We start from the raw sequence: 19708 nt of genomic DNA on the forward strand, positions 1-19708 counted from the left end.
TCCTGGCAGGTATCTCTGGAGAAGGAGGAGGCGCCTGCTCACAAACTCCCGGTGCCCAGATCTGTACAAAACTTGCACTTCTCCATGCGCTCGGGCTGCCTAAGTTGTGAGGTTGAAGGAACCGTGGAGTCGAAAATGAGAAGCCAAAGCCTGAGAATCCCCCTCCAGATCTCTCAGATGGCTTTGCCCAGCAGGTGTCGCGAAGGGGCGGGGCCTCGGGGGCGCGGCCGTTCCCTGCTTGATCCAGTTGGGTCGCGCGCCCAGGCCTTGCCCCCTGCCGACCAGGCCCCGCCCTCACCCCGCACTAAAACACCTCCTCCTCTGCCTCCCGGCACAGCGTCTCCGCCTCCGCCGGCGGGGACCCCAGGTTATCAAGACTGCGGGACCCACTGCCCGCAGGACGTCTAATCACGATGTTCCCAAGGGAGACCAAGTGGAACATCTCGTTCGCTGGCTGCGGCTTCCTCGGGGTCTACCACATTGGAGTGGCCTCCTGCCTCCGTGAGCACGCGCCCTTCCTGGTGGCCAACGCCACTCACATCTACGGAGCCTCGGCAGGGGCGCTTACCGCCACAGCGCTGGTCACTGGGGCCTGCCTGGGTGAGCCGGACTGCGCGGAAGTTGGGCAGGGTGTGGTGGAGACCGCGCGGGCCGGTGGATGCTCTAGCGTCCCACGCCCAGCCGGCGTAGGGAAGCTGATCCAGCAGCTAGTGCAGTAGGAGCGGTAGAAAGGGGCATCTCTGCCTGTATCCCGGAACTATGACCGAAAGTCCAGTTCTGACCCCCGATCCGGGGCAGGTTCTAGTTTGTTTTTGTTCTAAGAGTGTCCAGGCACTGGGGTGGGGCCTGGCGCGCTCTGGGCTCTTGGCATTCTCTCTGATGCCCATGTAGCCCGCCTTAAGGGGCACAAAGGTTGGGGACCAGCAGGTGCTACTAGACTGTTATTGGAAAGAGAAAGTAAATCGTGGGCGGGGCCATGAGCGAGAGAGAGGAGGGGCATTGGTCTCTCGGAATTGGCTGCCAGCGGTCACTGTGTCCCGAGGCTCTGGCCGCTACAAACTGCTGTGGCTCTGGGGCCTAGTACAAGGGTACCTCAAATGGGCATTTGGACACCGTGGCATGGTTCCTAAAGGGGTCCTCTGAACGCAGCTGGAATCAGGGCTTCCTCTGTCTTGGTGGATTGACAGCCTGACTTCCCAGCTGTAGCCAGCTGACCCACTTCACCGGGTGTTCATACTTATGTGCTTTGAAGGGTTTCAGCAGTACAGAGATGGGAAGGGGGGCTGGATCTCACACTTCCGGCTACCACGTGGGTTGTTGTTTACAGCACACAACGTTCTTCCTCAAGAGTCCTGGGAACTGCTGCCCATCCCCCGTCCCATAGGTCAGCCAAGGTGACAAGGGCATCCTGCTCAGCAGGAGTTTGTCTAGAGTTTTCTGCTGTCTCTTTCCTATCACCTTTGCCCTGAGGAGGGAAGAGGAGAAGGAACACAGTTCAAGTTCTTGGTACCTGGAGTTCACCCTGTGATCTTGCCCACTGGCTCTCAGAGAGGCTCTCAGAGGAGTGGGTATAGTGGGTCTATAGCTGGTCTCAGGATATACATGAAGACTGTACCTGAGTTGAGCATGGGTTAGGGATGCCACTCTCACAGAACTATTCACTACCAATACTTTGCACAGGTGATTTTGGGCAGTTAGAGCCATGACAGTTTGCCTAGTGTCAGCTGTAAACCCTTGGTCTATATGCCTGCCAAGGAGAGCATCTTCGAGGAGGGTATATGGGTCCTCAGGAGGAAAAAAAAAAAACCCTTAGATTCTCCTCTCCCTGGCTACTGTACTATTGTTCTGGGTCAGCACCCAGGGCGTCCTAAGTATTAGAGTGTTTGCTTTTGGCTGAAGTGAGACAATGTCTTCCTAAGGAGTGGGCCCACCACTTTAGCTCAATGTTCTTGAGCTTGTGTCTCTTTGGCTGAACTGGGCTTGGTGGGTCTGCCCACCCACTTATATCTGGCCAAGTAGGTGAAGGTTGAAGTAGGTCAGAGTTGACCCTCTGTCTTCCCCACTCTAGGCCACGTGCCATACCATGTTAGGCTCAGTGACTCATGGCAACAGGCTGTTGGGAAATACCAGGCATAGGGCAGGTTTTAGTCCCAGTTGGCCAGCTCCTGCTGTATGCCATCTCCAGGGTGGTGGCCTGCCTTCTACTTAAGTGGCAAAGTCCCAACTGTGAGCCAGTCCCCAGTGTGGGCATAGGTGTCTTCAGGGTCAATGGAATGTAACACATCTGAGTGTATCCTGGGTGTGGCGTCCTGGAGGAAGGATGGTTACTAAGCTGGGAATGTTGTCCCTGATCCTGGCCCTACTATTCCAGGCGAAGCGGGTGCCAACATTATTGAGGTGTCCAAGGAGGCTCGGAAGCGGTTCCTGGGTCCCCTGCACCCCTCCTTCAACCTGGTAAAGACCATCCGTGGTTGTCTACTGAAGACCCTGCCTGCTGATTGCCACACGCGTGCCAGCGGACGCCTGGGCATCTCCCTGACTCGAGTTTCGGATGGAGAGAATGTCATCATATCGCACTTTAGCTCCAAGGATGAGCTTATCCAGGTAGGCACTGGAGAAACTGTGTTGGAGGTATGGGAGTAACTCAAGGCAGAGCCTTGTCTACGACCCTGTGTCTTGTTCTTCAGGCCAATGTTTGCAGCACTTTTATCCCTGTGTACTGTGGCCTCATTCCTCCTACCCTTCAAGGGGTGGTAAGTACCACTGCTTGGCCCTGTCCTGGAATGACAAGCATCATCTACTGTCTCTGAGCTGTAGGGAAACCGGGTGGAGGGGAAAGGCACTGGGGCACCTCTCTCTCCCCCTTCAGTTCCTCACTGCCTGTTTGTTGTGTTGCTACGTCCCATGACTCAAAATCCAGGGCAGTCTTGGGGAGACTCCCACTTCTTCTGGCTGGTGCCCATTCCAACTCCATCTGTCTGGCCATTTGCTGAGTCCCCAGTGGCCCATGCCTAGTGGGCCAAAGGCTCAAATGGAACTGAATAGGTCTGCCAGAATACCCTGCAGGCCCCTCAGTGTGTGACTATGAATGTGTGTTCTTGCAAAGCGCTATGTGGATGGCGGCATTTCAGACAACTTGCCACTTTATGAGCTGAAGAATACCATCACAGTGTCCCCATTCTCAGGCGAGAGTGACATCTGCCCACAAGACAGCTCCACCAACATCCACGAACTTCGTATCACCAACACCAGCATCCAATTCAACCTGCGCAATCTCTACCGCCTCTCGAAGGCTCTCTTCCCGCCAGAGCCCATGGTGAGCCCGCACAGCTAGTCCTGACTAAGCACCAGGGGAGAGAACTCCTTGGGACTTCTGAGCCCACAGCGCTGGGGCTGTTGGATGTGTTCCAAGCCAGGACAGGTTGTTGGTGGAAGTGGGTGTTGCAGGGACTCTACCGCAGTACCTCAGCCGCACCATTCTCGCTGATTTACACCTCTGCCACAGGTTCTCCGAGAGATGTGCAAACAGGGCTACCGAGATGGACTTCGATTCCTTAGGAGGAATGGTGTGTGGGCGGCCCTGGGGTGGGAGAAGCTGGGTCTGCAGTGCCCCCTGCTGGCCATACACTCTAATGGCAATCTCTCTGTCACCCCACCCCACCCTAGGCCTACTGAACCAACCCAACCCTTTGCTGGCACTGCCCCCGGTTGTCCCCCAGGAAGAGGATGCAGACGAAGCTGCCGTGACTGAGGAGAGGACTGGAGGGGAGGATCGGATTCTAGAGCACCTGCCTGCCAGACTCAACGAGGGTGTGCCATGGGGAGAGAAGCTTGGTTTGGAGGCCTAGGAGGCCTCCACTTCCCTAATTGACCACTACCTTCTTATCCACAGCCCTGCTGGAGGCCTGTGTGGAACCGAAAGACCTGATGACCACCCTTTCCAACATGCTGCCAGTGCGCCTGGCCACTGCCATGATGGTACCCTATACTCTGCCACTGGAGAGCGCAGTGTCCTTCACCATCCGGTGAGGATGGGAGACGGAGTCTGGGGAGGACACATCAACATATACGTCAGGGGCAAAGGTCTAGACTCATCCATGAGCAGTGAGCTACGTGGGAGATTTGGGGAGAATAGGTCTTCAGTATCCTGCAAGTGAACATCGGATCCCAACCTGTTGTTTCTGACGCTCTGCTCTTGGTGCTCCCTTGTCAGTTTGTTGGAGTGGCTGCCTGATGTCCCTGAGGATATCCGGTGGATGAAGGAGCAGACAGGTAGCATCTGCCAGTATCTGGTGATGAGGGCCAAGAGGAAATTGGGTGACCATCTACCTTCCAGGTGAGCTGCCCTGACCACCTGCCCACCTGGGTCCTGGGTCTTGGAATCGTAGATCTCCATTAAGCCTCCCACCCCTCCCCGCAGACTGTCTGAGCAGGTGGAGCTGCGGCGTGCCCAGTCTCTGCCGTCTGTGCCACTGTCTTGCGCCACCTACAGTGAGGCACTGCCCAACTGGGTACGAAACAACCTCTCACTGGGGGACGCGCTGGCCAAGTGGGAAGAATGCCAGCGTCAGCTACTGCTGGGTCTCTTCTGCACCAATGTGGCCTTCCCGCCTGATGCCTTGCGCATGCGCGCACCTGCCAGCCCCACCGCCACAGATCCTGCCACCCCACAGGATCCATCTGGCCTCCCACCTTGCTGAGAACCATCATTCTCGGCTCACCCGGCTACCAGCCAAGCTCCAAGGTGTCCTGCCCCACTCAGAGGAGCCCTGGGGTGGAATAAGACCTCTGTCCCCTGGCTCTCCCCCCTTACATGCTGTGGAATGAGGACACAGGACCCTGCACAGCTGCAAGTGGGTTTTTGATGGGAAACCTTTCACCAGCCACTCACAATGCTACTCCTGGTGGGGAGGGATGAGGAGTAACCCTCCCCCTCACCTGTGCCTTACCGTTCACCTTTTCAGTGCAGGGTCAGTCTTAAGAACTCCACATCTGCTGCTTCTCCCTGTTTTTCAAGTTTCCTTGCAGAGTACATGAAGAATTATTTATTATTGCCAAAGCAGATATAATAAAAGCCACAGCTTAGCCTCGGCCGTCCTCACTTCTGCATGTCACTCTTGCCTCTGACTTGGGCAGCAGACACTTTCTCCCAGTGGACCGAGGACCTGTGTCTCAGTATCTGACAGTTGGGCTTCACAGGGTTCTCTAAGTCCTGGCAGCTGGGGACCCTCTCCTATGGTCAGCCCTCTGGCAAGGATGTGTGTAAGCCGCTCTGTTTTCCCCAGGCTTGCTGACTGCCTCTTGGGCAGCGTTTAAGGGTCAGTTTGGGAGTTTGAGACCCTTAGTATTAATAAAAACTAAAACGTTGGGCTCGAGTCGCTCTGTAGTTGAGCAGCTGTCTAATATGCACCAGGTCCGGATTCCATCTCAAGCACCAGGGGGAAATTGTTTACGAAAGGTGTCACCCACACATCCGGTGACACAGTGAGTGAGGGTGTGGAGTTGACTTCAGGGCTGGATCCCTGTAAAGGGTGAAGCGTCTGGAACTGAGGCCTGGGGACCAGGGAAGATCAGTTCCTGACCCACACTGGGGCATCTCGCCCAGAACTCTGTGCTTGGCTTCTCTTTCGTGGTTGTCACATGCTTCATTACCAGGAGCAGGTGCCTTTCCCTGTGCTGTAACCATACCTGCTTCCCACCAGAACCCTGGGAGGGGTCTGGAGTACTGAGACAAGGTAGTGAGAGTTCACATGTCTTCCTGAAGCCTCCTGTGCTGTGTTTTGTGTGTGTTGTAATAGTCTTGGAGGAAGGGGAACTGTGGGGGTGAGCTTAACTGTCCAGTTGTAGGACCTAGCTCAGTCCTACCAACTCAGCACTCACTTGCCCCTCCCAAAGGGGTGGGCTTAGCTGTCTATTTGTAGAACTTAGCCTAGTCCTAAGAGCTCAGCACCCACTTGCCCCTCCCAAAAGGTGCACAGTGGCTGCGGTTGCAGCCCCTAGCCAACAATAACGGTTGGTCTGGTTATGGGACCTGGGACAGCAGGACTGGGCGAGCCGGCCAGGCAGGTCCTAGCCTAGGTGCCAGGGGCCGCCCCTCGTCTCCATGACCTGTGCTATATACAGCCAGCCTGCTGTGGTTCTGCTTGAGAAGCACAGAGTCCCCCAGCGCTTCTGCAGCCTGTGATAGCCAGGTCAGCTTTTCAGGTCAGTTTAGGGGCTTGGTTGGGGGCATACCCTTGGAAATAGATGGCTCTCCTAAGTAGGACTTTGGCAGCATCTTCTGAAGTTCTCTAGACCCAGGGGAGCCCTGATTAGGAATGTGCCCCAAGAGGGGTCCCCAGGGCAGACTGCTGAGGCCGTTCACTGACTGGGTCCCACACTCACCTCTCTCACACAGGAGTGCTGCTAACGTATGTCATTCTCTAGAGCTAAAACTCAGAAGACTCTTAAGTTGGAAAAGTATAGAGAAGAAAGTCTAGTGTCCGCAGCCCTGGATACAGTCACTGAAAGTATTTGGTTTATTTCCTGCTCGGCATTTTCCTACACACACTTCTTGGCACCCTAAGTCTGGATACTCCGGGCGGGGTAGGGGCTGGCATCTGAACCTCCCCGGTCTTGATTTTGTCCTGAAAGGGTCTTGGGGGCTAGGGGAGGCGGTGGGAGTGAGGGACACGACGTCAACATTGCTGCCCCCAGTGGCTCTCCGGGGAGAACTAGCCACTCTGGGTCACCAGGACAGGAGAGGCGGGACAAAGCTACTGCAGCACTCTGGTGGAGGATCCACCCGGACGTGCTAATCCAGGGTCTCCCAGCCTGTAAGGCCGCAGGGTCGCTCTGGGTCCGCGCCCCTCGCGAGCTGTCGGGGTCCGGGCAGGGGCGGGGCGCACCGCGCGTTTCCGGGAGGAGCGGCCGGCCTGCGGCAGGTGCGGCGGCGCGGCGGCGCGGCTCGCAGGTAGGCATTTGCTCGCAGGTCCCGCGGCTGGGGTCCCAGTGCCCCGCCCTCCGGCCTTTCCCACCCACCAATCCCGGGCCCCTAGCTCCAGTGATCGCACCTTCGGACCGCCGTATGGAGCGGCGACCGCACGCATCTCTTTCTGGAACGGCTGTGTTCCTGGGGTGAAGGCAGCTAGCCCAGACGTGCGTGCGTGGATGAGATTTGCCTGTGGGCCCACCCGCTGCCTTTCCTCTGGACTCCCTGGAGCCTGGAGGCAGCGCAGCTTCCGGCCAGGATGGACCTCCGGTCCCGTGGAGCCCTGGAGCGGTTGGTGGGGTGGTGGCCGTGCCTGGCTGAAGTGAGGGTAGCGGTCAAGGGGGCCAATGATCATTCCAGGTTGCCCTACTATGCTCTTCCTCACGTTAGCTTGTAGGATTATTGTTCATTTCCTCCCGGAATATAGGTAAGGGGAAGATGACCTCAAAGACTGAAAAGATAGTAGTCGGTCAGTGTCACTGAGCTTGTAGCTTTGGGAAATCAGGGGTTAACACACTGCAGGACTGACAGGTGGCTCTAATTAGAGGTGGATGTCCATTCCAGGAGGTGAGAGGGAGGCCCCAGGGGAGGAAAAAACTCCAGAGGCTGTGTTAAACCGAGATGTGGGGGTGTTTCTTACAAAAGCTGTCCAGTGCCCAAGCCTGGGACCTTGCACCTGCACCCTTAAGGCCTGACTGGCAGGTGGGAGGGGCTGATGGAGTTTACTCTCTGCTTGCTTGCCAGCTGTCAGAAGTCCAGGGTATCATGGGCTCAGGCCTGAGGCTAAGGACTTACTTGGTCAGAAGTGGTTCAGCCCTCAACCTTAGGCAGTCCCAGCTTGGGATCTCCCAAGTCCAGGATGTGGCAGTCTGTTTACTCTCTGAGCCTCTTTCACTACAAAATCTCTCGGCTGGCTGCCCAGACCCCCACTTGGTTTTACCTGTCTTTTGTAGTAAGGTCACACTTTTTTTTTTTTTTTGAGATAGGATCTCACTATGTAGCCTGACTGTCCTGGAACTCACTCTGTAGATCAGACTACAAACTAGAAACTCACAGAGATCCCCCTGCCTCTGTCTCTTGAGTGTTGGGACTGAAGGTGTATGCCACTAGGCCTGGTCTCACTTCCTTTTTTGTTTTGAGGTAGGATCTCTCAATGCAGCTCTGGATGTCTTGGAACTTGCTATGTAGACTAGCCTGGCCCCGAACTCACAGATATCTGCCTAACTCTGCCTCCTGAGTGCTGGGATTAAAAATATATGCCACCACATCCAGCTCACCCTCCCTTTCTTGCTCTGGGTTCTTCTTGGGATTGAACCTTTTCCAGGTATTCCTACTTTCTGAGATGCCAGGTCCCAGGCAGTAACTTTGGTTCTGAGTCTGCTTCGCCCCATCCCAGTGACTCTGGAGCACCCCTGTCTCAATCTCTTTTCTGTCTGCTTACTTTCCTGCCTGCTCAAGGAGGTCCCAAACCTCTCTGCCTGCACCCTCTGCCACACTTTCACCCCTCCTCCCATTTCTTCTGAAATTCCTTTTGCTTCACAGCACCTATCGGAGCCAAGACTTGCTCTTATGGCCAGCCCTGGGCCGCCTGGAGCTGGGCAGGGCCAGGAGGAAGAGGAGAGGGCAGGAGTCTCAGCAGGACATCAAGCAGAGGTGCTGCAGCAGGCCCAGGAGCTCTTTGTCCTGTGTGACAAGGACGCCAAGGGCTTCATCACTCGTCAGGATTTGCAGGTGAATCCCACATCCAAGAGGTTGCTAGACACAAGGTCGACCTTAGCTGCTCACCTTGGTCCTTCTTGCCTGGTCAGGGTCTGCAGAGTGATCTTCCCCTTACACCTGAACAGCTGGAGGCTGTGTTTGAAAGTCTGGACCAGGCCCACACTGGCTTCTTGACAGCCCGGGAGTTCTGTCTAGGCCTGGGTGAGCAGGCCCCAGCCACCCTCTTCAGGGCCCTGTGAGACCTGATGTGTACCTCTCACAACTTCCCAGGCATTCTGGTGCCTACAGATAGGTGTATGATGAACTGTACCACCCCCAGCTACTATACAGGGTATGGTCTGACCTCCCCCAATCCCTTCTTCTCTGCCAACCAAGGTGGGGCGGGGGAACTGGCTGTCATTTCCCATTCCCAGGCCAATAGAACCAGAACAAGGAAGAAAAACAGGAAACTGGGCCCTGAGAGAGGACAGGATATGTTGTATGTGGCTTGAAGGGAGTTGGGTAGGTCCAGGGTGCTAACACACAGTCCTGATAATCTCTCCTCCCATGTCTGCAGGGAAATTTGTGGGGGTGGAGTCGGTCCCAGGTAGAGCCCCCTTGAGGACACCTGAGGAAACCTTTGAGTCGGGCACAGGGGGCTCTCTGGAGGAGGAGGACGATGTAGAAACATTCTACACTTCCTTGGAGAAGCTAGGAGTGGCCCGGGTCCTGGGAGAGTGAGTTGATGGCCACTCCTTTTCGAGAGTGTTCCCTCTTCTCTTCATAGTCTGACCGCCTTGCCCACCTGTCTGTTGCTACAGAATCCCTAGGTCCTGACAGTCCGTCCCCTTGTCAGTTGTGGCTGTCTGGGAGAGTGGCCTGGTGTGATTTTCCTCAAGATTTGCATTTCAGGAGGTCATAGCTCTGCGGGGCGGGGTGCCACCAGACACCAGGCCAAGCTAACATGAGAGCACTAAACAAGGGATAAACTGTACACGGCACATGTGCCAGTTCTGGGATGCTGGGTTCTCCAGGGCGTTCACTGTCCGCAATGGGGAGACAAATCTTCACCCACCCACCAACTTCCGTCTCCGATCGCATCCTCCAGGCAATGGGCTGTGAGGACACTCTGGGTCGGGCTGCAGCGGGAGCGACCCGAGCTGTTGGGTTCTCTAGAGGAAATTCTGATGCGCGCATCCGCCTGCCTGGAGGCGGCGGCCCGGGAGCGCGACGGTCTGGAGCAGGCACTTCGGAGGTGAGGGCTGGCCTGGCCTGGCGAGGTCTGGGGAGTCACGGAGGGGGCAGAGACTTGGCTCGGGAATGATCATGCCTGTGCTATCCCGGTTCCTCTAAGGCGGGAGAGTGAACACGAGAGGGAGGTGCGCGGACTGTATGAAGAGCTGGAGCAGCAGCTTCGGGAGCAGCGACAGCGCCGGCAGAGTCAGGTGGGCCCGCGCACGCCACACCTAGCCTCGCTGGCTTCTCCAGCTTCTCCAGCTCCGCCTTCCCTGATTGGTCCCTCCCCAGAGGACTCACCTCGAGAGTCCAAACTGTCCCAAGTCCAGGGAACTTCGCTCTGCCTCAGCAAGTGCCCCTTCCCACGCTCTCCACCCCTTCGCTCCCTACCCTTGCCTGCCTGCTCTGAGCCCGGAGCGAAGGCTCTAGTGCGGCTGTACATCCCAGAACCCACCCCGGGAGGAAGAGAGGGGCCACCTGGAGCTGGAGCTGCAGACCCGAGAGCAGGAGTTGGAGCGCGCAGCCCTGAGGCAGCGAGAGGTAAGCCGAATTGAGTTCACTTTGGCGTCCTCGCACAGGCTCAACTTCTTTGTGTGTCTTGTGCCTTGGGGTTCTCAACCAGGAGCCGCAAGGGTGAGGGGTCAGCTTAGCACCGGAGGGGTGTGGTTTGCCAGCCTGCATTCCACCATTCCTCAGTTGGAACAGCAGCTGCAAGCCCGGGCTGCAGAACAGCTAGAGGTACAAGCCCAGCACATCCAGTTGCAGAGGGCCTATGAGGCCTTACGGGCACAGCTGGACCAGGCGCAAGAGCAGCTCATCCGACTGGAGGGCGAAGCACAGGGTCGTCAGGAGCAAACCCAAAGGTGTGGTGAAGTGCCTGTGGTGAGGGTCGTGGATCTCTTCCACCACCTTGCATCTGATTGACTACCTTCTCTCCACAGAGATGTGGTTGCTGTCTCCAGGAACATGCAAAAAGAGAAACTCAGCCTCCTAAGGCAGCTGGAGCTGCTGAGGTGGGTCAGGCCTGCCTAAGCTAATGTGGAGAAGTGGTTTCAAGTTTCCAAATATTATTGACTCCTACCCATGTTGCTGGAAGTCCTTACGTCTGCCCTGTAGCCTTCAGGCTGCAGGCTCTCTAGTCCTCTGGACTCAGGGAAAGCATCTCCCCCACACACTTTTCCCTCTAGATCTTAGTCTCCTCGGTCTCTTACCTCTCTTTTCTAGGGAGCTGAATCTGAGGCTTCGAGATGAGAGAGATGCCTGTGAGACTAAGCTGCTGGGCAGTAGCCACAGGAAGGCTCTAGCTATCGCCCACAAGCCGGGACCTATCTACTGCTGCTGTTGTTGTGGCTGGGCTCGGCCCCCCAGACGAGGCTCTGGCCATCTTCCTAGTGCCCGATGACCAGCCAGCCCCAAATGACTCACTTCCTTATCCAGAGGACTATTCTTAGGAGGGGATTGGTCTTGGGTGGCGGTTGCTTGCTAAGTATGTAGCTCTACCCAGAAAGCATCCCATGCCTGAAGGAACTAACCCTCAGAGTGGTCAGGTCTTCAGTCTTTATCCTGTCTTCCTTAATCTTTGTCTAAAGGACCAATAAAGGCCACTGTATACTGTGCATTCCTTGGTTTTTGTGTGTTTGGGAGCTACAGTGCATTTGTGGTTCGTGCACTGGGTAACACGGAGAGATTTACAGGTGCACATTACCCAGTCGTTCCTGCCCCTGTGGGTCCCCTTGTGCTTGTGTATGTTCTGTGGTTCACCAAGCCCTCACCATCCCTCACAGCTGAAGATCCAAGGACTCAGGTTTCAACAGGTGTAAACTCCCGGGTGCTGGTCCTCAAATGGAAGGTCCCGCCCCTCACTTCCGTGAGGTCAACTAGCGCTCTGGTCCAGACCATCATCCTTCTGGCACAGTTCCTAGACAGACCATATGCAATCCACACTGGGTTCCTCTCGCAGGGCCCTTATGTCTCTGTGGGACCTTTCAGAACCCTCCACACTCGATCTGGAGCTCCCCCTCTGGCATTTCCTCAACCGCTAGAACCTGCAGCTTCAGAGTTGTTCTCCCGGCTTAGACTGGAGAAGAAATTGGTCTTGACCTCAGTTCTGGGCCTCTAGTGCCACCTTCCCCACCTCTTCGCTCCCCACCTGGGTTCTTTCTCCAGCCTAGCTCCTCTATTTCTGGATGAGTCCGAGGTTTTGATAAGAACGGGTGCCCTCAAGCTAACTTTACAGACCCACAGGCAGATCTCCAGGTCTCTCCCTTGCGCCTTAGCACCAAACCAGTTAGGACTTGCCTGCTCCAGCCGGCCGTGGGCGGGGCTGCGTCTGGGGCGGGGTCGCGCGCGGGGCGTGTCCTCGCAGGCCCCGGGCCGAGCATTCTCTGTACTCCGAATGAGCGCTCCTACAGTGGCTGCCGGGGCTGGTATTTCAAAGCGTGGTTGGTGAGTGCTCCGAAGCCGAAGGGTATGGGGAGCAGTGTCCTGAGTTCCTTGCTTACTGGTGTTCCTAGTCTCCGTGGCTGGCCTCGGGGCCACCCAGGAGGCAGAGCCCGTAGGACAGGGCTGCAGGCTCCTTTCCGGAAGATCGACGCCGGGGCAGGGCAGCTAGAAGCGCGGCGGGAAGGGGGAGGGGTAAGGAAGAGAGCCTCTGTGGTTCTTGGGCAGGCCTGGCGGTCTCTTTCGTGGAGAAACCCGGAAAGTTAAAGTCTGATCACCCTATTCATTGTCCCTGGACACCGGTTCCCTCCCCTGAGACCGCAGGTCCGCCCACTGGCACGGGGCGGAGGCGGGCGGCAGGGACGGTGGTGACTTCATCTCTGTGACGCGGGGATTCCTCGCCCAGCCGACTTCAGTATTTCATCCCGTCGGTGGGGCGGGTGCCCGGTGCCATGGAGGGCTCAGGGGAGGTACTGGAGCTGAGTGTAGGGAGGTAGTGTCCTGGCCGCAGGAGCTATTTCTGGCTGGTCCCGGCTCCCACGCGGACACTTTCTCAGGGAATTTACATTCAGTCTGCTGATTGTGCCTTGGCTTAGGTTGCTGGGTATGTCGAGAGAACCAGCTCCCCATAGGTTCTGGGCTTTTAGAGCCTAGCCCCGGGGTTTGCATTGTGGCTAGCCAAGCTTCTGTTTATGTCATTGCCTGCATCCAGTGAGGCAGCATGTATTTTTGGGTCCCATCTCCGATTGGAGGTCTGAAATCTCTCCCACTTCCAGAAGTGGACGGTTGATGCATCCTCCTTCAGTTTGCAGTCGCTGCTGTTTGGTGGGGAGGGAATGTGATGGATGAGCCTGGAGGGCGGGGCACCTGGAGAAGGCATTTGTTCCTCCCTAGATCAGGCAGGCCAGCAATGTTCTCTGGCCTACTGCCGTCCAGTAGAGAACAGTAGGCTTGGCTGTTATGCTTCCTTGCAGATCTGGTGGCTCTGAGAATCATTCTGATTACTGCTTCAGACACCATAGGAGTGGCAAGATCCCACCTGCCAGGTGAAGGGCGGGCAGATCAGTGACTTTGACCTGTACCTGCTGGTCCTGACTTCCAGAGGTGAGTGCTGGGGCTTGGGCAGATCCTTAAGGTAGCCGGCTAAAAGTTCTGTTTAGGTGCCTGTCTGGGAGCCTGGCCTGGCTCAGCTGAGGTTTGTACACTGTCCTCAGATGCTAGTGTGTCTAGGGGACCCCTGGAGGACTGCACATGCACATCTGTGGAACTGGGGAGCAGATTGCACAGGCTCCACCTACCGGCATTTTATTGTCTCTGCCCTGGCTGGTGGTAAAGCCGGCTGGCGGTAAAGAGGCTCAGAGTCCTCACAGTGTACCTGAGGGTGGCCTGAACTCGCTGCTTCTCTGCCATCTCTGGGGATGGGTATGAGTTGTAAGTACCTATCAGCCTGATCGTGGGGCTCAGGAAATGCTTGAGGGTGTCTATCCACAGGAATGTACCCTGAAGGCCTGCTGGAGCTTCCCCTAGTTGCCAGCAGGAGTGAGTCAGCAGATGTTTTGGGGGTCCTCCATGATAACCCAACATGTGTGTCTGGCCGTGAGGGGTTAGTCCAGGAAGTGACTCACATATGGTTCCTGGGAAGGCTCCTCTTAAGGCAGATAGCTGGCCGGACTCCAAACTCTGCAAGCATCTGGGGACTGCTGCATCCTCTCTGTCTTCATCGGTGTATAGCTTTCTTCTTAGTTGGAGGCCTGGTGCTTCAGGCCATCTGACCTCCTCCCCATTTCTCCAGGCCCAGGATGGGGGAATTCAACGAGAAGAAGGCAACATGTGGCACAGTCTGCCTCAAGTATCTGCTGTTCACCTACAACTGCTGCTTCTGGGTGAGAAGAGCTACATTCTCCCTGCATCCCTATTCCCCATGTTGGAGGCCTGGCCTAGGAGCTCAGTCCCAGCTTCCAGACCCAGGCCTCATGTGGTGACCACTATATACTTTCCGCAGCTGGCTGGCCTGGCCGTCATGGCAGTGGGCATTTGGACACTGGCCCTCAAGAGTGACTACATTAGTCTGCTGGCTTCAAGCACCTACCTAGCAACAGCCTACATCTTAGTGGTGGCTGGTGTTGTTGTCATGGTGACTGGAGTCCTGGGCTGCTGTGCCACTTTCAAGGAGCGACGGAACCTGTTACGCTTGGTCAGCAGGGCCTGGTGGCACCTGGTGGGGCTAGGGATGCCTGACATGGATTTCTCAGGGGTCTCTGGTACTGGTTCTGGGGGCCTGACTTGTTGAGTGTATTCCTGTAGGCTGTCCCTGTTGAACTCACTGGGGCAGACACCAGCTTCCAGAGAAGTATCAAGGAGCTAGGCAGCCCAGAGTGTAATTCCTATCCACATTCCTCTTGCTTGGCCTCTTGGGTTGGGGGCTTGGCTTTGTGGTGCTTTGGCACTAGGAACCCCCCACTTACTGGGTCCCTGCTCCCTAGTACTTCATCCTGCTCCTCATCATCTTCCTTCTGGAGATCATTGCTGGCATCCTGGCCTATGTCTACTATCAGCAGGTAAGGGCCTGAACAGGCCACAGGGTAATGTCCGGAACGAGGCTGTCAGTCCCACTGGAGGTCTTGACCAGCTTTGCCCTTACGAGTTTAATCCTACCCACAGCTCAACACCGAGCTCAAGGAGAATCTGAAGGACACCATGATCAAGAGATACCACCAGTCAGGCCATGAGGGTGTGACCAACGCTGTAGACAAGCTGCAGCAAGAGGTGGGTGCCCCCCCTGTAACTCCCAGCCTTCTAGGCATGGCGTTGTGTGCTGGCGGGCTGTGAGTCTCAGCCACATACCCCTTGTAGTTCCACTGCTGTGGCAGCAACAACTCTCGAGACTGGAGAGACAGCGAGTGGATCCGCTCTGGTGAGGCAGACAGCCGTGTGGTCCCTGACAGCTGCTGTAAGACTGTGGTAACTGGCTGTGGTAAGCGGGAGCACGCCTCCAACATCTATAAAGTGGAAGTAAGTGTGCTCAGCCTGGGTGGGGCTGGGCTGGGCTGGTCTTCAGGCAGCCTGGTCCAGTAGGGCTGTATGTGGGAAACCGGTAACGTTCACCACCATTATCTCCCGCTAGGGTGGCTGCATCACTAAGCTGGAGTCCTTCATTCAGGAGCACCTGCGGGTCATCGGGGCCGTGGGCATTGGCATCGCCTGTGTGCAGGTCTTCGGCATGATCTTCACCTGCTGCTTGTACAGAAGCCTCAAGCTGGAGCACTACTGACCATGGTGCCAGGCCAGAAGGCCAGCCTCGCGCTGTGTCCCAGCCCCCCACTACTGAACACTACTGAGTTAGACTGCTGACTGCCAGAGAGGTAGCTGCCCTCATGCCATTACCATGTCCCCTGGTGGCTCCACCTCCGTGGTAGCTTCAAGTGCCTTTCCCTGCACACCAAAGTCCCAAAGCTTGAGGCAGCGTACTTGCCCCAGCATTAACAAGAGGGGGCATGTATGCCAGTGTTGGGCTAGGCCTGGCTAGTAGAGTAGGGTTTAGATTACTTGACAGAAGTGCCTCTTATGTAGACTGCTTCCCTTTGGGTAGCTGTGATCTGCAGTAAGTCTGGGGAGAATCCGAGCATACCACTACACGGTGGGTAAGAGCAGGTGGGAAGGGGCCTTTCTGGTTGGGCTAGGCACCTTTCATGCCTGCTGCCAGGAACCCTCAGATAGGGCAAGCTTAGGGGAACTGGAATCCCACACTGTATGCTGTCCTTTCCACACAGGCCTCTTGCTCCTAACGGCCTCAGCCCTGGGCTTTTCCTACTACTGATAACACTATGTAAATGTTCCACGTTCCTGTACACTGTCTCTTTTGGGAACATCTCTGAATGGAGCATGGCTGTTTTCATTCACTGCTGTATCCCAGATGCCCACAGATGCTCCTGCTGTGTGACAGGTGCTCAATAAATGTATAAGCAGTCGAGTCAGCTTGCTGACAGGACCTTGCGGTCCAGGGTAGCTACAGTACTCACAGGACTCTGTGGGGAAGCCTAATGGCAGTTACAGGCAGGGCAGTCTCTGGTAGCTGGACACCTCCAGCCTGCTGTGGCCTGACCTGGCTCACTCAGGAAGAGTCTGTAGGCCCTGTTTCTCAGGCTTAGCCCGTCTGAGCCACTGATAACCAGTCCTGAGAAGGTACCCCAAGCCCATTCTCTTCCCCATAATCTTAAGAGCCAGCTGGAGGAGGGCACTGTGGGTCCTCTGAACTAAGGCAAAGCCTTTTTCTTAAAACAAACAAAAAAACCAACAAAAACTAGAGGGTGGGGGTAGGGTGGAGCATGCTGTTCCACACACCCTTAATCCCAGAATTCAAGAGGTAGAAGCAGGCTGACTGCTGTTTCATACCACCCAAAGCTACAGGATATCCAGTCTCAAATAAAACTCAAAACAAAAGTCTCAGAGGGAGCAATGTGCTAGAAAGAACCCTGGGGTACTTAATGCAAATGCCTAGGAACCAGATTACATACACTTCCTCTGGCCTGGCGCAGTTTTCTTACCACTGGGTGCTGTCCCACCCTGTGGTGGTTGGGTCAAGGGATGCCTAGCTGTTGGGCCTGGGAAGATTCTGCAAACAAGACTCTCAGACGTGGGCAGCAGATAGGCCCACACAGCTAATGGTCTTTAGGACCCAGGAAACTTGTGAGGCCTGTGGCCTTGGGCACACTCCTACAATATCTGGGTTTGGTTGTGTGGCAGTGGCACAAGTTGTCCTTTTAATCTCAGCACTGAGGAGGCAGAGGTAGGCAGATCTCTTTAGTTCAAGGCCAGCCTGGTCTAGAGTTGGGTTCCAGGACAGCCAGGGCCACGCAGCTTATTCCACCTCTAACTTTACTTTCAGGGGATGTGGCCTCTGGGGACACAAGTGATAAAAAGACTTAAAAGCAGACCAAACACATATGAATACCCCTAGCATTGAGATGAACATCTGGTGGGCCTCTAAGCGCTCAGCATTCCAAAGGACTATCTTCCCCAGGCTTAGGCCCAGCCTTGTGGATGGTGTGGTGGCCACATCCACTATGCCCACCTTGAACAATGGGCAGGAAGAGGAGAGACCCTAGAGCAATATGGTACAAGACTGTACCTAGTTGATCAAAATGGTCAAGGCCCAGGGAAACAGAAGCAAGGTGGGGGGAAGAAGACCAACGCTAGGAGAAAGACTGGAGGCAGGGAGGTAGCCTCAGAGACAGCATAGACGTGGATATAGAGAAAAGTCAGACCTGTTGGTGGTTCTGCAAAGATCTTTACTAAACAGTTCCTTCCAGGATGACAGGACTTAGCCACAGGGCCACAGCCAGGCAATACACTCACATCCCCAACACCTCAGTTTGAATACAGCAGGACAGATTGCCCTTGGCCAGCTGAGGAGGGCAGGCTCTAGCAGTCACTTCTCTAGGGGTGCATAGTTCAGCAGTTTCTCAATCAGGTCCACGTGTGCGAGCAGCATGCGGCGGCAGCAGTAACGCTTCAGGCCCAGAGCGTCCAGGGCATCCCTGTGAGGAGAGAGGAGTGAGGCTGGGCCTGGGCTCTATAGCCTACATAGGTCTGGAGCCACCTGCAGCTTGCCTCTGGGTATTGCTGTGGGCAGGGGTTACCAGGGTACATCCACATAATCAGGCATGGGGACCTGACACCAGACCACAGGGAAAGGCCTGGAGATTTCTAACATATGCACCCACATGGTTAGGTTGGAGCCAGGTGAGTCCCTTTCCCCACATAGGAGTACATGGGATCCCAGGATATACCTGCCTATGGATATGCCCACGTGCCAATCTTCTCCCTTAGCACCCTATATCCTCACTGGCCTTCTGCCTACATTTACTTTTTAAGATTTCATGTTATGTGTATAGGAGTTTTGTACACGGACGCCTGATGCCCCCAAAACCTAGAGGGTTTATGGACATTTGCAGCCACCATGTGGGTTCTAGGAATTGAACCTGAGTCCTCTAAAAAACCCAGCCAGTGCTTTTTTTTTTTTTTTTTTTTTTTCTTTTCTTTTCTTCGGAGCTGGGGACTGAACCAGGGCTATACCACTGAGCCAAATCCCCAAACCCTCCAGCCAGTGCTTTTAACAGTTGAGCCATCTCTCTAATCCCCGCATCTTTGCTTTTGTCTCTTGTACCCAGGGTTATGGGTTTCCAGAGTTATTTGGGAAAGCTTAGGAGACCAATATCCCCTCATCAAGGGGCAGAATTCCAGGCTCCACAGGTGGACTTGGACTAAATGCTGTGAATTGGTTATTGTCCGGACCCCACCTCCACCCCACCCCCGTTCTCATTACGGCTTTGTACTCCCATATCCTGAAGAGGTCGCTCAAACCAACTAGATATAATTTCTCTGGGACCTAGGCAGCTGGACAGGTTCCAGTCCAGGTAAAGAGAAGGCTATCAGCTACTCACCCAACCTAGTCATTGTAGCTGCCCACTAAGGCCCACGGGCTTATAGCTTGTGCAGAGAAAGGGTGTAGACATGGTGGCCAGAGGTCTGACTACTATGGAGAATAGTCACCGTAGTAAGCACAGGAGGGAGGGACAAGATGCCCACAGAGCCTGAATATCAGAGCCTGTCTTGCATTTTAAATAGTCCACAAGGTTGGAAGTACATAAGAAGGCCTGAAAGGCAGGTAAAGTGTAGGGTGTAGGTCCACAGGGAAGAGACTTGAGGTGTCTTGTCACCCATGGGAAGGATGCTTAGAAGCTTCCAAAAGGCCAGCAACTTGAAGAAAACCACCTTCTAAACTTCAGAGAGCCTGGGCGTGATAGTGCACGCCTTTAATCCCAACATTCAGGTGAGAGGCAGGAGGATTTCGGAGCTTGAAGACCAGCTTGCTTTATATAGAGAATTCTAGGACAGCCAGGGCTACACACTGAAACCCTGCCTCGAAAACAAACTAAAGATTCATTCTTCCGGGAATACATCATCGAGCCCGGCGAGAGGACACCCAGTCTCACTCGACCCCACAATCCCTGCCTGCCTTGCCAATTTTCCATACGAAGTTTTATCTATCCCCGGCCCAAGATACCTTAGTTTCACTCCCGGTCCGCGGCAGAACCCTCACCCCGGCCCTCGGCTTCATGACCCCAGTCCAGCCTTCCCGTCCCCTCCCTCGCAGCCTGCCGCCTCACCCCTCGGTGTACTCTGCCTGTAGCAGACCCAGGTAGGCTTCCCATTTGTTACCGACGATCTTCCCGCAGGTGAAGCAGCGAACTGGGATGATCATGGCGGCGTCTGGCGTGCAGGCTGCCGGCAGCAGTTTTTCAAAGCCCGCCCCAGGCTCGCCCAAAGCGCAGGGCTCATTACGCCCGAGCTCCGCCCCGTAAG

The 19708-nt window shown here is 55.5% G+C and overlaps 4 protein-coding genes and 1 long non-coding RNA gene across 31 annotated transcripts; 3 read left to right on the forward strand and 2 right to left on the reverse strand.

The window, feature by feature from the left end:
- Nucleotides 1-294: 294 nt before the first annotated feature.
- On the forward strand, nt 295-5375 carry Pnpla2 (patatin like domain 2, triacylglycerol lipase). The gene is given in 9 exon segments (NM_001108509.2): nt 295-600; nt 2372-2604; nt 2688-2753; nt 3107-3316; nt 3506-3566; nt 3667-3810; nt 3893-4025; nt 4214-4336; nt 4421-5375. Coding segments are annotated over 9 exon segments (1437 nt in total). The 5' UTR covers nt 295-413; the 3' UTR covers nt 4701-5375.
- A 566-nt stretch (nt 5376-5941) lies between these two features.
- Nucleotides 5942-11520, forward strand: Cracr2b (calcium release activated channel regulator 2B). 25 transcript variants are annotated; one of them, XM_087561960.1, is made up of 11 exons: nt 5942-6204; nt 6398-6509; nt 8513-8701; nt 8779-9020; nt 9246-9405; nt 9777-9923; nt 10023-10113; nt 10352-10444; nt 10601-10767; nt 10846-10917; nt 11129-11520. In XM_087561960.1, the coding sequence occupies exons 6-11, from the start codon at nt 9856-9858 to the stop codon at nt 11304-11306; spliced, it is 669 nt and encodes a 222-aa protein (XP_087418086.1). In that variant the 5' UTR covers nt 5942-6204; nt 6398-6509; nt 8513-8701; nt 8779-9020; nt 9246-9405; nt 9777-9855; the 3' UTR covers nt 11307-11520.
- Nucleotides 11363-12651, reverse strand: LOC147997002 (uncharacterized). Its single transcript, XR_015652719.1, has 2 exons — nt 12203-12651; nt 11363-11822 (listed from the first exon to the last, which is right to left on the reverse strand). It is a non-coding gene; the product is annotated as an uncharacterized LOC147997002 (long non-coding RNA).
- Nucleotides 12304-16313, forward strand: Cd151 (CD151 molecule (Raph blood group)). 3 transcript variants are annotated; one of them, NM_022523.1, is given in 8 exon segments: nt 12304-12349; nt 13318-13447; nt 14136-14226; nt 14346-14537; nt 14827-14901; nt 15005-15109; nt 15197-15355; nt 15468-16311. In NM_022523.1, coding segments are annotated over 6 exon segments (762 nt in total). In that variant the 5' UTR covers nt 12304-12349; nt 13318-13447; nt 14136-14142; the 3' UTR covers nt 15615-16311.
- Nucleotides 16314-17610: 1297 nt separating this feature from the next.
- Nucleotides 17611-19617, reverse strand: Polr2l (RNA polymerase II, I and III subunit L). The gene is made up of 2 exons (NM_001143911.1): nt 19513-19617; nt 17611-17880 (listed from the first exon to the last, which is right to left on the reverse strand). The coding sequence occupies exons 1-2, from the start codon at nt 19605-19607 to the stop codon at nt 17772-17774; spliced, it is 204 nt and encodes a 67-aa protein (NP_001137383.1). The 5' UTR covers nt 19608-19617; the 3' UTR covers nt 17611-17771.
- Nucleotides 19618-19708: the final 91 nt, after the last annotated feature.

This window comes from Rattus norvegicus, chromosome 1 (assembly GCF_021556685.1).
Source record: "Rattus norvegicus strain SHRSP/BbbUtx chromosome 1, alternate assembly SHRSP_T2T, whole genome shotgun sequence".
Lineage (NCBI taxonomy): Eukaryota > Metazoa > Chordata > Mammalia > Rodentia > Muridae > Rattus > Rattus norvegicus.